The sequence below is a fragment of the Crocodylus porosus genome, unplaced genomic scaffold, assembly GCF_001723895.1.
Source record: "Crocodylus porosus isolate Cpor-Errol unplaced genomic scaffold, CroPor_comp1, whole genome shotgun sequence".
In the NCBI taxonomy this organism is placed as follows: Eukaryota; Metazoa; Chordata; order Crocodylia; family Crocodylidae; genus Crocodylus; species Crocodylus porosus.
This window is the reverse complement of record NW_017728886.1, coordinates 188,892,076-188,906,993: the sequence shown is the minus strand read 5'-3', so window position 1 is coordinate 188,906,993 and position 14,918 is coordinate 188,892,076. Positions and strand designations below refer to the sequence as shown.

The following is a 14,918-nucleotide window of genomic DNA, read 5'->3' as shown; positions in this document are numbered from 1 at the left end:
GCGGCTGCCCCGCGCCCGGGGCTGCCCGGCCAGCCTCGCCCGGCGGCCGTGGGGCCAACCTGGTCACACAGCCAGCCCAGAGCTTCCAGCTCGGAGCCCCTGGGGTTAGGAACAGCCGACCCTGCTGGGGGCTTTCGAGGGCTTCGCAAGAGAAGAATGGCTCTAGCCTTCTCACAGGCAGAAGCAGGAGAGAAAGCTAAGAGCTGGCATTGTCAGGGAGGCTTTGAGTCTTTAAAAAAAAAAAAAAGTTTTTTAAATTGAGCACTGATGCAGGCGCTTACCACACAAGTCCAGTGCATTCCTGCCCTGCTGCAGGCTCTGCCTCACCAGAGCGCACCTAGAAGCAGAAGACTGAGCTTGAAAACCCATCTGACTTTCACAGCATCTCCCCACTTCCTCCTCCTCTGAGCCTGCCTAGCCGCTCTCACATACTTTACAGCTGCTGAGTCCCTTGGATCATTTTGCCGTTCAAACACTTGTCCTCTTTATAGAAGTATATGCCAAGCCCCTGCATAGAGAGTCTATCGCCCTGGCGTGGAGAAAGCCAGGCGTTTCTAATCAGACCTCTGCCAGGGTACATGCTGCTATCTTTCATTTTAGCAAATAAGCTTCTGAAGTCTGATGCAAGTCTCGATCAATAAAAACTGATAAAGGCCAATCAATGCGTTTTTTTTATTTTTTTTTTTTACAGCATGTGTTGCAGTGGTTCAGCCTTTCTCCCTTAAATGTGTATCGGGCAGGTAGCACTTGGAGCTAGCATTTAAGCCTGCAAAATACCCAGGGTGTGAAATGTTTTCACATCCATTATCTGGGAATGAAGGAGATAAAGAGTAAACGAATTTTAAAATCAACTTGCTGAAAGTCAGGTCCTTGTAACAGTCTGAACCAATAAACACTACAGTGTTAAGTGTTTGACCTTTCTTGGAAGAAATTTAATTGGTGATATTTTAAAAGACTATAGCAATTTAGACTAAGTTGGTTATTTCCATTCAAACCCTCAATGCATTTTAGGGTAAGAAAGTTGTAATTTTTAAAGCAGTTTAACTCTCCAACCAATGTTGAAATGCAACATGGTGAACTCTACTAGTAGGAATGAATTCACAAGCTACCAATGCAATCACAAAAATACTGCTACAGCGTAAGTATATGATTAGACACTCATATTTTGAAAATTAACAGTTAATATCAACATAAACGTAAACCAAACTTTGGCCACTGGAGTTAGATCACGTTGGCTTATCAAACCATAGAAAAGTTTATATGAAGTAGCTTTAACTCTTAACTCTTGCAAGAAAAAAATCAATCAGTTACGTTTCATTTTTTATTGGTTAAAGTTGGTTAAATTCTAGCCAACAGCAGAAGCTATATTTAATTCATTTAAACAGAATTATATTAAAAAAAATAAAGTTTGCTATTTGCATTAAAAAATAAAGTTTGCTATAGTATTATATATGCAACATGACCTCATGATTGCAATTGAGAATAAAAAGTCAAAAGATCTGGTGCCTGTCAAGTATTCTGAGACCTTGGGTAAATAGCACATTCCAGTTTTACAGCTACTACTCTCTTAACACGTTAGTTACTTTTTGAAAAATGCGACTTCAAGCAAAACGATGTTAAGCAAATCCAATGACATCACAGTAGTTACCTACTAGCAGGCGGTGGCCAAACAACGTTTTTCATAGTTTGAGTTTCCTAGTTTCTAGGGTCAGAAGGGACCTGAACAGATCATGAAGTCTGACCCTCTGCCCTGGGCCAGAACGAGTGCTGGAATCATAATACCCCAGATATATCTGTCCAACCTCCTCTTGAAGACCCCCAAGGTAGGGGAGAACACCACCTCCCTTGGGAGCCCATTCCAGAGCCTGGCAGCCCTAACTAAAGTAATGCCTCCTAATATCAAGCCTGAATCTGTTCTCAATCAATTTTTGATCGTTATTCCTTGTCCCAGGTGGTGCCCGGGGGAACAGACCCTCACCTATTTTCCGCTGGTCCCGCCTGTTGAGTTTATAGATGACTACCAGATCTCCTCTCAGACTTCTCTTGTGGAGGCTGAATATATTCAGGCCCTTTAGTCCATCTTTGTAGGGTGTGCCCTGCTGCCCCCAGACCATACGAGTGGCCCTCCTCTCAATACTAGTCACATCCCTCTTGACATTCGGCGCCCAGAACTGGATGCAGTACTCCAACTGTGGCCTGACCAGTGCCGCATAGAGGGGAAGGGGGATCACTTCCCTAGACCTGCTTGTGAAGCATCTGTAGATGCACAAGGTGCGGCTAGCCTTATTGACCGCTTCCACGCATTGGCAGCTCATGTCCATCCTGGAGTCAACAATGACTCCAAGATCCCTTTCAGTCACTGTGTTGAAAGGGGTGGTCCCCAGCCTATAGGCATGTTGCAGGTTCCTCCTCCCTAGATGCAGCACCTTGCACTTGTCTGCGTTAAATTCCATTCTGTTCTCATCCGCCCACCTCTGTAACCTATCCAGATATAGCTGGATTCTGTCTCTCCCCACCAGTGTGCCCACTTCTCCTCGTGTCATCAGCAAATTTGGACAGCGTGCTTTCCACACCCACCTCCAAGTTGCTGATATAGATGTTGAATAGCACAGTCCTGAGGACTGAGCCCTGGGGAACTCCACTGTCCATGTCCCTCCAGGTTGAAAATGACCTGTCTACCATCACTCTTATAACTGAACATTGCACAACTTTAAACGAGTATGTTCTCTAATAGATCAGCGACGTAATAATGAAACAATGTTAACTGGGACAACATTAACTAAGGAGTACCTGTATTACAAACTTAGCTGTATTAAAGGGATGTTATGTACACATTGTTTCTGAAATCATGCTCAGCTATAGCTCTAGTCAGCAATTAATACCTTCTCCCACACAGAAAGGGCCTTTAAGACCTTTCTCCCTAGCATAATTTGTGCACCATTCTTTAAAACATCTTTCACAATGGGCTTAATATTCACAAGGCCAAGTTCTCCCATCACTCTCTCACAAGCAACTCCATATTGAAGTACCCAGGACTGCATGAAGGGGCAGCAGAATGTGACCTGTGTATCAGGGACAACTTTCACTGCAGCTGCTTGGGACTGCAGTTTTTTCTAGTCCACACTAGCAGCAACTGCATGCTTATGTTCTTGGTCATTTAAAAGTTCCAGCAACACAACTACAAGTAATATTATCTGATGAAATTTTTCCAAAGCCTGTTTAAGGTTGAGCTCCTGGAAGAAATTATTGAAGTCAGAAGGAGAAAATACAACCTCAGAAGCTTGCTGCTGGAGGAGATCCTTAGGTAAAAACAGCACCCAGAACACAAGAATCTTCATAATAGGTTAAAAGAAACAATGACTTGTCTCCTGCTGCTGTGCTCCAAGGTTCCTATATTTATATGAGGACTTGGCAGGAATCGCTACAACTCAAGTATAAGCTGCTAGATCCAGTAACTATTGTTTTACACCATTTCTGCTGAAGTATTTTGGCTGCCCACAGCAATCAGTTCCTTTCAAATACAGATGTAACTATATTCCCATTAGAATAGTCAATTCAAAATTCAGAACCTTCAAAGTGGTATGTTTGAGGGTACTTGCCTGGTGGCCCACTGAGAAGGATCTCTCCAGAGAAAAACAATTACAGGTAATTAATTAGCCCTTTTAAAAGCAAGAAGCCCTTGAGGACTAAATGCCTAGATTAAATTTGAAAAAAAAAAAAAAATCCCATGTCAAAATAGAAACAGTACATAGGCACAATTATATCTTTGTCATGGGCAAATATAAAGTGCATCTTGCTTGCAATCATGCTTCACATTTATGTTATAAAAATACTTATTATAGTAATATAAGGAAATATTTTAAATTCCCAAGTGCGGCTCAAAGAAAAGCATTTAACTATCGAAGCCAGCAGTGAGAAAATAAAAAAGTGTGAGCAAACCATGACTGACGTGTTAGAATAAGCAGAATAAGATTACATCCAAAATACATTTGAGGACTACCAAAATTGATAACATTATGAAGAAAATTCTGGGGACAGGATGGCTAGGTTTATATCTACCTACTCTTTATTTGGATTTCAATTTAGAGGCCAAAACCAAGCAGAAGATTTAGTGAAGATACGCATGCAAAAAAGACTGTTACGGCTTGTAAGTGTTCTGTATGAACACAGATCAGAAGTTACCTGAGGTAGTAGATTTACCTTTTGCAGCACACCTTTACATGGCTTTCAAATAATGAACACTGCAAACAGACAATTTAAACATGGATATCAGAAACAGCAAATCCATTACTATCAGCTGAAACAAAAGGCTTGCTGGATTTAGAAACAGACTTCTATAATGCCAAGTAAAGACCTGTTCAGGTTATGCTTGAGATGAAGTGCATTTGACAGGCTGAGCACGTGCCCAGTGGGAAAAAGTTGTCTGAATAACACATTCAAAGTGAAACTCCCAACACCACTTCAGAAAGTGTCCAAAAATTTTTTGTACTACCTTTACTTTGGAAGTTAACTAAGTGCAAACTGGATGAGATTACTTGGGTCCAAAATACACTTATTCCACAAGGTGAACTTCTGACATCCAGAAAAACCTATCTTTACCTGAAAGAAACCTAAACCCATAGGATTAAGTAATTCAAAAGTAACAGAAGAAAAATTTAGATACCAGCTTATTTAAGACAACATCAAGACATGTTTACAAACAGTCACCACAGCAAGTCCAGGAGAGCCATCAGAAAGCTTGTCCTATCCCTAAGAGGGAGCAAGCAGACAAGACAAAGCTTAGAAATTAGGCAACGTTATCCATTTACCAAAGCCCTGACCATCCCCCAAGAAGTGTCCCAAGACAGACATGCTGATGACAACTAAGTGCTTGCTCAAGGCTATGATAAATGAGATAAAGTGGCTAATTTCTGAATTTGGGCATGAACTGAATGGAAGCAAGTGGATGCGGTGTTTTTCTTAACAGTGCTCCCAGGCTCACCACAGAGGCAGTATCGACATGTCCTAAATTGTTTGTAGGAAAGACTCCAGCAAGTAAACAAAGAGGTTTTGTGCAAGTCACATAAGACAACCAACACAAGGCACTTTGTCGTGCTTCTACTTACGTTAGATCTTTGGTAGAGTTCTTTAAAGATAGTTCTTTAAAGAGTTCTTTTTCAGAAACACCACAGATTCAGTTTTTTACTCTCAGAAGCCATGCGAACAGGGAGGAGGATCCAAAACTGGAATCTCTGTTCAGAGATAGCTAATAGGTTAAAGCTCACTACCATCCCTAACAGGATTGAAAACCACATTTGTCTTTGCTAGTAGGTAACTAAGATCTTCCCACTCTGACACTTGATCAGGACCTTTGCTATAAATGGCATTAGTAAGGGTGAGTACAAAGCCTGAGTGCAGCAAAAGGAAAAGACATTTTTCCCCGATACAAAGTATTGCTATTAAGCTGTATATAAACATTAGTAGTTTTTAGTAGGTCAGTGGCCTCTCTCTAGTTGCCAACTCCTAAGGTGCTCTTTCACTATCTTTTCACTTCTTGATTCAGGGACCAGCCCATGAATCCACTACCCATAAGCACAGTTTCTGCAACTACCATGTTCCTAGCCATTAAAAATGTTTCATGGAACACCCATCTCCCATACACGTCTATCACAGAATACAGGATTTTCTCCCTTCTAGTTTTATATAAACCATAGTGGTCTGGATGTCCATCTCAATCAGGGTTACTTACTTGCAGATATAAGTTTATAAGCTAGTGATCATGGCCAACCCATAAGAGAAACTCTGTATTAGACTCTTCAAACTGCCCTTATCACTAGAGCCTTTGTGGGCAGGTGCTGGTTTGGGAACTTGAGACCTTTACTTGGCTTCCCCAGGCTGGCAAGATGCATCTGTAGTAACAACTGGAATGAGAGAATTTTGAAAGTTGTTCCTAATTACAGATAATGCAAGACATCCAGTTCCAGCAATAACTATTCAATATTCTTGCATATGTGAGAACGTGGTTATATTTTACTGAAAATTTTTTTTAAAAGATTATAGTACTTAGAAGTCAACATTTAAGAGATGTGGAATGCTGGGGAATATGACACATTAACTCTGGAGCCATTTAGCAGGGCCCATTCTGGCATGGTAATGCCACAGGCCTGATACAGATTCAGATATGCTGTGAAGCTGGAAGTAAAAGAGTCTGTATAACTGGATTTTTTCAGTGATTTCAATCCTGACTAAGGCAGGAAGCTTTGAGGTTCTGAGCTATATCCACACTATACAAACTACATATGTATTCCCAATTTTTCTGGAGCAGACAGCCTTTAACTTTCAGTACTTTAGTGACTCCCATACAGCAAAAGAGCCTTTAACTTCTTCTACATTGTTATCCTTGATTAACCAGACATAAGGGGAAAATAACCTCCATTAATCCTCTTCCACGTACAGTATCTGAGCTAACTCTGGGAAAGAAAAATGCCATTCTGCCTTTAAAATTAGGTGTCTAATTTAAAACCACTGAAATATTTAATCAACTGTTTTCACAGTACAATCTCTGCAGTATGGTGAATTAGAAGCAACAATACTCCTTCCTGTTAAAGATTACTGCAGTCTAGCACTAAAGTTTCTAAATCACAGCTCCTGGGGCATCAGGTGATCCCAGGATAGCTGACTGATCACACTGTACTGGCTGCTGCTTATTTCCAGTCAATAAAATACATTGCAAAACAATATCTGTTACACACTTTTCTAATATTTTTCCCTGTAAACAATTGCCAGTTACCACAGAGAGGGTTTGTGATCATGACTAGCAACACAGATGAGTGTGGCTTTCTTGAACACAAATCCCACCCCCAAAATCCCTCCATTAAAACATGATTCATATGTTGTATGCCTCTACAATGCAATGCTTCCCCCATTTGGAAACTGGAACAACTGCAGGGCAATTTTGGACTAGAGGGCTCGATACACTGTTTGAGACTAGATTAGATTGTTTGTAAATTGATAGTCAATTCAATGCAAGGTTTGGGGTTTTTATTTAAGAATGAAACATGGATAGAATATAAAACAAGAACTGAAAGTCAGCAAAGAAATTCAAGTGATTGCTTGAGAAAACTGAAAACATTTTTTGAAAACATAGGAATACAGTGGGTACAGATTTTTGGAAACAGAATCAAGATCTTTAGAATACATGCCAGATTGTCTTGTCCATTCCATAATTGACCTCAACATGACAAGTGTAACCCACTTTCTAAATCAGTCTATAACTATGATGGAAGAACAAAAGTTGACATAACTGCTGACCACAGAACTCTGTTACACAGATAGCTTTGTTTAAAGATACAGGAAGATTTTCAATACATGGCATCTTCTTCAGGATGCCATCAACTGATGGGCAAATATAAATAGCAAGAGGGAGGGGAAAAAAAAAAAAAAAATCAGGTCCATGTTTTCTTTTAACTTTACTCAGCAGAAATATAAAAGTGCAAGTTCTGTAAATTGACAACATTTACAGTACACCACAATAAATACATTTTTTGGTGACTTCTAAAAATTCTAGTTGTTTATTTGAAATGAGTTATTATTGAGATAAAAATCGCATCAATGTCAACAAAAAAATAACTGATCCAGTAAAGATAAAATCTTAAAATATATTAACTGGCAAGATGCATATTCCATTATTGCTATTAGACCATGCCTCCGATCTCTAAAGTATAAAAACGTATTTAGATTACGTAAAATACAATTGAGATTGTTCTCATCACAGGCACAATCTAATATAAAAATAACTTTGACATTTACAAATTAAGAGATTCTCCTATGAGGGGAAAAATACAGAAACAGACAGTTTCATTTCAGTGACAGTTCTCTGGACCCAAAGAAAACTAAAATTTGCACAGAGCTGAAATGTTGTACATATAAATAGTGAGACAAGCCTGTTTCTACACCACTGCAATGGGCCTGAAGAAAAGAATAAGCCATTTGGTAAATTTACTTTCACATACACACTGCTATTCATCTGGGATATCTGGACCCTAAACAGCCCACTACAATTACATGCAGGTGCTGGGTGTCCTAAATAGTCTGTCCTTGTATCCTCCTTATACAGTGCATATTAAAGGAATTCTAATAATAATGTATAGTTGCTCATGTGCTACTTACCAAGTGGACCATACCCTTGATTAAAAAATAATAAAAGCATATAGAACAAAAATTAAAATAATTCAAGTATGTTATGCCCACTGAAATCACAATCAAGTTCTACATTATCTTCATATATACAATATAATAATATTTCTATCCAATACTTGTCTGAATTGACCAATTCAAGTAAAGGGTTGAACACTCAAAGCCAGAATTTTGTGACTCAATGTTACCAAATCCTTTCCAAGGAGAAACACGTTTACTACATGTAGTGTGACTAGACTACAAGCAGTGAAGTTGCATTACAATTCAAGACTCAGTCTCTTTCTCCCCCTCATGGACTGCAATAATTGTGAGCCATATGATTGCTCCTAATACTAGTTTTAAGAATTCTTTGTCTAATTGAAAAACAAAGGTTATCCTAACCTTTTCACCCTGTCTACTGAATAAAGAGCACTATTTTTTCTCTTCACACCAATCTTCCTTGAGATACAAATCCTGAAGCAACCCCATAAAGGTTAGATGCAAGCAAGGTAAAAAATGTTGACATTCTGTAAAGAAACAAAAATTTCAGTCTGATTTTAGAAAATGTTTAAGACTGCCTGACCAGAGAAAACACAAGCCTTTATTGCCGCTTACAGACATTAAACCACCCCCTGCCCCAAAACAGTGTTTTACTTTAAAACTCTACATGTTCCCATGCACGTGTGCAGAAGAGGCATCGCATTAGATGGACCTAGCTTGCCCAGCATCTGCATAGGTTAGGTGCTTTAGTGGGGCTTTTTTGGCACTTTTATCTAATAGCTGACTGAATCAGCTATTAGATAAAAATGCCAAAAAGCCCCACTGAAGCACCCAATCTATATAGATGCTGCAGAGTCAGGTCGAACAAACAGTTTCTTCAGGTAAAAGGCTTTTTTTTCCCTCCTCCCACATCTGTCAGCAGTCTATGGTAGCTGCTTGCAGTCTCATCAGCTATGCAAAACAACAAAATTCACTAAAATTCTGGCCAGACTTCTATTATCAAGTAATTTAAAAAATAAAATTAACTGAGTTTTACACTGAGGGAATATACAAAAGAACTAATATTGTGGTTTTAAAGCTAAACAGAACTATAGCGTTACTGTACATTTGACCATGTTTTAAAAGTGATATGGATCATGACAGATTCTTAAATTGACTGAGGTATTTAAATACTTTAACACCACAAGTTTGGAGTACCATATACGGAAGTAAAGGAAAATATACCATTTAGTATAAATATTTAAATAAGGGGCTTTAAAATTATGTTTAAAGGTTATTTTCTTATACCAAAAGATTTAGGAACCTGAGTGGAAAAAACAATTTGTTAAACTCTTTGTAATATCTAACAGGCAAAAACTATTCAGAATATTAAGAGAATAAATGACTTAGTAACTGAATGTCAAACAAAATAAATAATTGGAAGAAGTGTACTAGTAGTAGATATCCTTAATATTTTCATAATTTAAAAATAAATACAGAATAGATGCATTCTAAAATTTAAACTTTATGAATCATCAAGTAATTGAAATAAGCCAATACAGATTTAACAAGCATGTTGGCTGACAATCTTACTTCTTTTGTGCCTCCCTTTCTTGTTGGCTTTTAGAGAAAAAGTGCTCTCATTCTCAAAACTTAAAACTTACACCAATTCTTTATACAGTGTTATTATTTTAATCAAATAGGTTGTTCTCCCTAGAATGGGCACTTTAGAAAAATTTGAAGGGCTATATGATACCTGCCAGAAGTGAACCAATATTGTTGCAATAAATCAGATGAATGCTTCTTGTAAGCTCATCTGCACAGTCACATCCTAATTATTTGCAGCTTGGTTTAAACAAAAACTGAGAGTTAATCCTCTTTAACTGACTTATTTTGTGTTTAATTATTAATATGATAATATTTTATTTAGTCACAAACTCTGAATGTTTTAGGAACTCTGGCACAGGTGGTTTTCAGAAGAAAAGCTGGTCTTCCCAACATCTTTATCTGCTGCTTCATCTTAAAGTGCAGAAACCATAGGAATGGATAACGCAAGACTTCCTATTGTCACTGTGGAACCACTTCCCTCAGAGAAGCTAAGGCTGCATGTATGCGGACATGCAATCTGTTCTCAAAATCATATCCAGTGAATTCTTCCTGAAATACAAAAATACAGAGAACTATTAGCATACTCCACCTTAGGCTGCGAGGCAACTTACCACAGGATACTTAAGAGGACAATTAGCTACAAAACAGTTAGAAAGGGAGAGGGAATAGATGTCTCTGGGCTTGAAAACTGGTAACAATAAAAATTAATCTACACAGTTAAGTAAAGGAAGTCCTCAGTACAGCCTGCAAATTCAGGAACAGGCAAAAAAGACTTTCCTTTACTTTCCAATTGTGAACAGGGGCCCAATCAGTGTCTATTCACAACACGTGCAGTTATTAGAAAGTCCAAAAGCCCTAGAAAATCCCAACTGTAATGCATTCAATGTTTGCTTATTGCATGGACTGAAGAGTACAGGTCATGGACACCAAAACTGAAAACTGCATCAGAAGCTAGCTTTCAAATTCCCACTGCTGATGGGAAAGAAGGGTTAGGATGTTTTGGTTTTACCTTTGCTTGGAGAAGTAAGGTTTTGCCTCTTGGCACAGTCTACAAAGAGAAAGAGGAAAAAAATGTTACTTGACAGAAATGTACCAATTAGAAAAATCCAACAGTCTAGCCAGCCAGAACCAAGGACAGGAGCCTGGAAATGTCCACTGGAACGTCTTACTGTAATGAATGTGTGGGGGCTCCTAAAGTACCCAAACGGGCCTGCTCTACATTTAATTCTATTCTTAAAAGAAATTAAACTGAAGTCAGAGTATGATTACCACTAAGGGATACAACACTAAAAGGAAATCAGTAACATTATATGCAAAAAGTTCAAACTTAAGCATGTAACTGCATTCTGTTGAACAATTTAACTTGCAAAAATACATCAATTATTCACTGATATTTCTGCAACTGAACTTTGCTTTCTTAATTTCAGTTCATGTAATTGAACTTCTTTAGATACTGATAATTATTTATTCTTCTTACAACTTGCCCATAACAAAATGGGGATTCATGAGAAAGATTTGAAAAGAAAAAGTAAAGGAATATTTTGTTTCTGAACTGAAGAGTTAATATTCTTTCTGAGCCAAGTAAAAGTTAAATTTCTCAGGATTGCTATAAAAACTGTTTATAACTTCAGCTAATTTTTTACTACTTGTTTCTAAAGTTTCTGCTCCATTTCCTGTATATCTGCATCTGAATTTATTTTAATATTAGAACTAGAAGAAATATTATTCTATCTGATATAAGGACAACGTCGAGAAAGTCATCCAAATGAGTTTAATGCATCTTATTTAACTGCATCTGAATATGAACCACATGAATGTCCAAAAATTTAACTTCTTGAAAGTTACAGCTACATCCAAAGGGGATTCAATTATACACAAAGTGAATATTATATAAAGCAGACCACTGTTTATGTATTTTTACATAACATAATCTTTACATTTACCTTTACAATACTTTCATCTAGTTCGTATTTCCTTTGCTTACCAATGAGAATGTGGGAGACAGCATCAAAAAAGCCTTCCTAATCAAGGACATTCACTGCTCAAATCCCTTGTCTCATATTCAAGTAAATACGGTACTTGTCCCAGTGACGTGGATCATCTTTAAGAACCATAAATAACCAATCTTTATAGATTTTGTTTAAAAAAGAAAAAAGAATCCACAAGTCACCCTTGGGCATAGAAGGAAAAAATCAAGTCTCTTAAGATAGTGGGGCAAAGCTATAGTTAAAATTTTAATTTTTAAAATAAAAAGCATGCCTGTTTAAATGTTTCAATTTGAAGATGACATTTTTACATATTAGATCAGATAGTATTTCAACTGAATCATCTTTAATTATTTTTAAATGCTTGTTTGCAGTAGCTTCTTTGAGCAGTTCCTAGAGCAGTGGAAGAACAGTTTAGGGGTTATTTAGAAACGCTGGATGTTTTTCTGAAGTCAGCAATGCCAAATATGATGCATTCTAGAATAGTGGAATTGGTCGAGATAATCACAGGACCATTGGCTATCACTGTTGAGAACTCATGAATGTTGGGTGAGGTCTTAAATATTGAAAAGTTGGTAAAGGGAAGGAGAATCTGGGGAATTAAAGACCAATCAGTCTGACCTTAATACCAGGAAAGATCATGAAGCAGCTCATCAAGGAATCTATTTCTAAGCACCTGGAGGAGGGCAAGGTGATCAGGAACGACCACTGGCATGGATTCATCAAGAGCAGGTCACACATGACCGGCTTAATTTCTATGACTAGGTGACAGGCTCTAACTCTGTTTCCCCCTTTCTCCTTTTCTTCCTCTTGCAAGGTCTCTTCAGACATTTCTGTCTCACCCCCTTCTTCTCCCTCACTGTCCCCTTCCAATTCTGGCTGCTCCTCAGCAGGTCCGACCTTGTTTGCAAAGACCATTGGACACCTGTGGAACAAGTGTCTCCTCCCCCCACAGGTAACACATTTTAGGGGTTCCTTGTACTCTGCTGCTCTGTGCCCCTTCCCCTCACTCCTGAAGTACATTATGTGGGGGCAGCGTGCAGACAGGAGCCCTTCCTTGTCACATCTGCTAAACTGTTTAGCTTGTCCGTAGCATATTATAAAACATCAGCATGCCCCTAGCTGGATTACAGGTGGGAGGTGTTTCACTCCACATGAGCTCCACTCGTTTGCTTGTAATACTACTCATGCCCTCCACAACCCTATCCAAACACCAGATTTGTCCCTCCACACTCCTTACTCTTTGAACATGCAATTCCAACCACCTTTTTATGTCTTCTTCCACAAATAAATCTGTATACATTCATCCTATAATCACTCGCTCCCTTTTTCTTGTGCCATAAACCTTTTCCCTCTTAATTCCTCCCTCCCACATTCCTCTGCAAGTTTATTTCAAAAATGTTCATACCCATCTCCAATCCAGTGTGATTTGCCAAGACTTTCTTTGGAAAAGCAATTAAGCTGGTCAGGCACTCAGGCTGTACCTCCAGTATCTCAGTTAGTAGCTTTCCCAAAAAGCATCCATTTAATGCCAATCCCTTCTACATTCTGCCACTGACTCCAATTCTCCCTTCTCAGTCTCCAATCCTCCCTGCAATTTCTCATCACATTTTCCTTGTCTTCCTGCAGCGCCATTCCCATCAGGCAGGCATTTTGCCATATTCCTGCCATCCTCTCTCTCACTTGACGTAACTTCTCCTGCTGCTCCTACTCTGTCACCAGCTCTCCTCTGCTCCCATCTTCCTCTCATTGCCTCCTTTTTTGCCATCACTACTTCTGGTGTGGATGCTCCTGTCATCGCATTCTTTTGTGCCTGCTTCCCTACCTTTGTCCACTGTCCATCTGTCTCCATACCTTCATTTCCACTTTTCAAATCTTTTCCCACCTAATTCAACTACTGGCACTAATTTGAACTTTGGGTCTCCCTTCCTCCACCCCAACGCTCTGTCAATCTCCTTCTCTGCCTTTAAGGCAGTGATCAGGCTTTCCATGCTCATAGGAACCTTTTTTTTGTTGTGTGTAGCTCTTAAAAAAAAAAACCAAAAACAAAAAAACCCCAAAGAACCCAACCAAAACAGGTAGTTGTTCCCCCAGAAGGGCATGAGAGCCAAGTCTGGAGGTACTGCAGTACCATGCCAACACTTGGAGAGGCCAGAGCAAGTTCCAACACTCTCTCATAGTGCCAAAATGATGGGAACCTACCAGAAAGACAGGTTAGTGAAGCCCACCTGAATAAGATAGTGTGCTCAGTCTCCCTCAGTACCAACTCTTTTTCAAGTTACAGTGAACCATTCTGTCAGATACATTTTGATTTCTTTACTCCCACAGCTGAACAGTGCCCTCCTGTACCATTTCCACTGATTTCTGTTCCTTCATGAGCCTTAAATGTCTGGCAAATATCACCAGACTCCTGTGTAGCTGAGAGGCTCTGGCACCTGCTCTCCCAGCCTGTTGCATGCAATTAATGTGGCCCCACTCTCTATAGAGTGGAGACATACTAGGGAGCCCTACACCTCACTTCCAGATACATTTTTTGGAGGGTCTCAGGACTTGTAACAAGAACAGCTAGTCCTAGATGCAAGTGAGGGGGTTAATTAGCATGTGGATCCTTTGTGAGGGGGTATGCACACATATTGAGCAGTGCTGGGCTGTGGGGTTACCATGGCTGGAAATGCTGTGGACTCTACTGGGGCCCAGCCCAATAAACTATATAAGTCATGAGCCTTTTGGCTCTAGGCTATTATCATGTAGTTTGTACTATGTATAAATAGATTTTAAAAAGTAGTGCTCAAAAGTGTATTTATCGAGTACCTGTGCTGAAACATGCACCAGTCAGGGTTGGGGCCAAAAAGTCAGAGCCACAACAATCTCTTGTTCTCTTCTGCAGTTTCTTCCCTCCCGTCTCGTCCCTCCCCCCACTCTCAACTTAATGTCACACACAGCTAACTTCCACATTATGCCTGGAGAGAGAACAGAGCCTAAGCAGGGTCTGACAACAAGGACAGCAAGAAGGCTGTAGGGGAAAAGGAGTTGGGAGATAGAGGGCAAGGGGTTTCATAGTTTCATAGTAGCTAGAGTCGGAAGGGACCTAGGTAGATCATCTAGTCTGACCCCCTGCCTTGGCAGGAAAGAGCACCGGGGTCAGATGACCCCGGCAAGGTGCTCATCTAACTTCCTTTTAAAAATCCCCAG

General features: G+C 39.4%; 1 protein-coding gene across 1 annotated transcript in view; it reads right to left on the bottom strand.

Annotated features, from left to right (window-relative positions):
• Nucleotides 1-7,005: 7,005 nt before the first annotated feature.
• Nucleotides 7,006-14,918, bottom strand: part of TTC39C (tetratricopeptide repeat domain 39C) — a 60,424-nt gene continuing 52,511 nt past the window's right edge. The window contains exons 13-14 of the mRNA XM_019547066.1: nt 10,751-10,789; nt 7,006-10,290 (exon numbers count right to left, since the gene is read on the bottom strand). Of these exons, the coding sequence (XP_019402611.1) occupies nt 10,201-10,290; nt 10,751-10,789 (129 nt within the window). The 3' untranslated portion in view covers nt 7,006-10,200. The remainder of the gene's footprint in view (nt 10,291-10,750; nt 10,790-14,918) is intronic.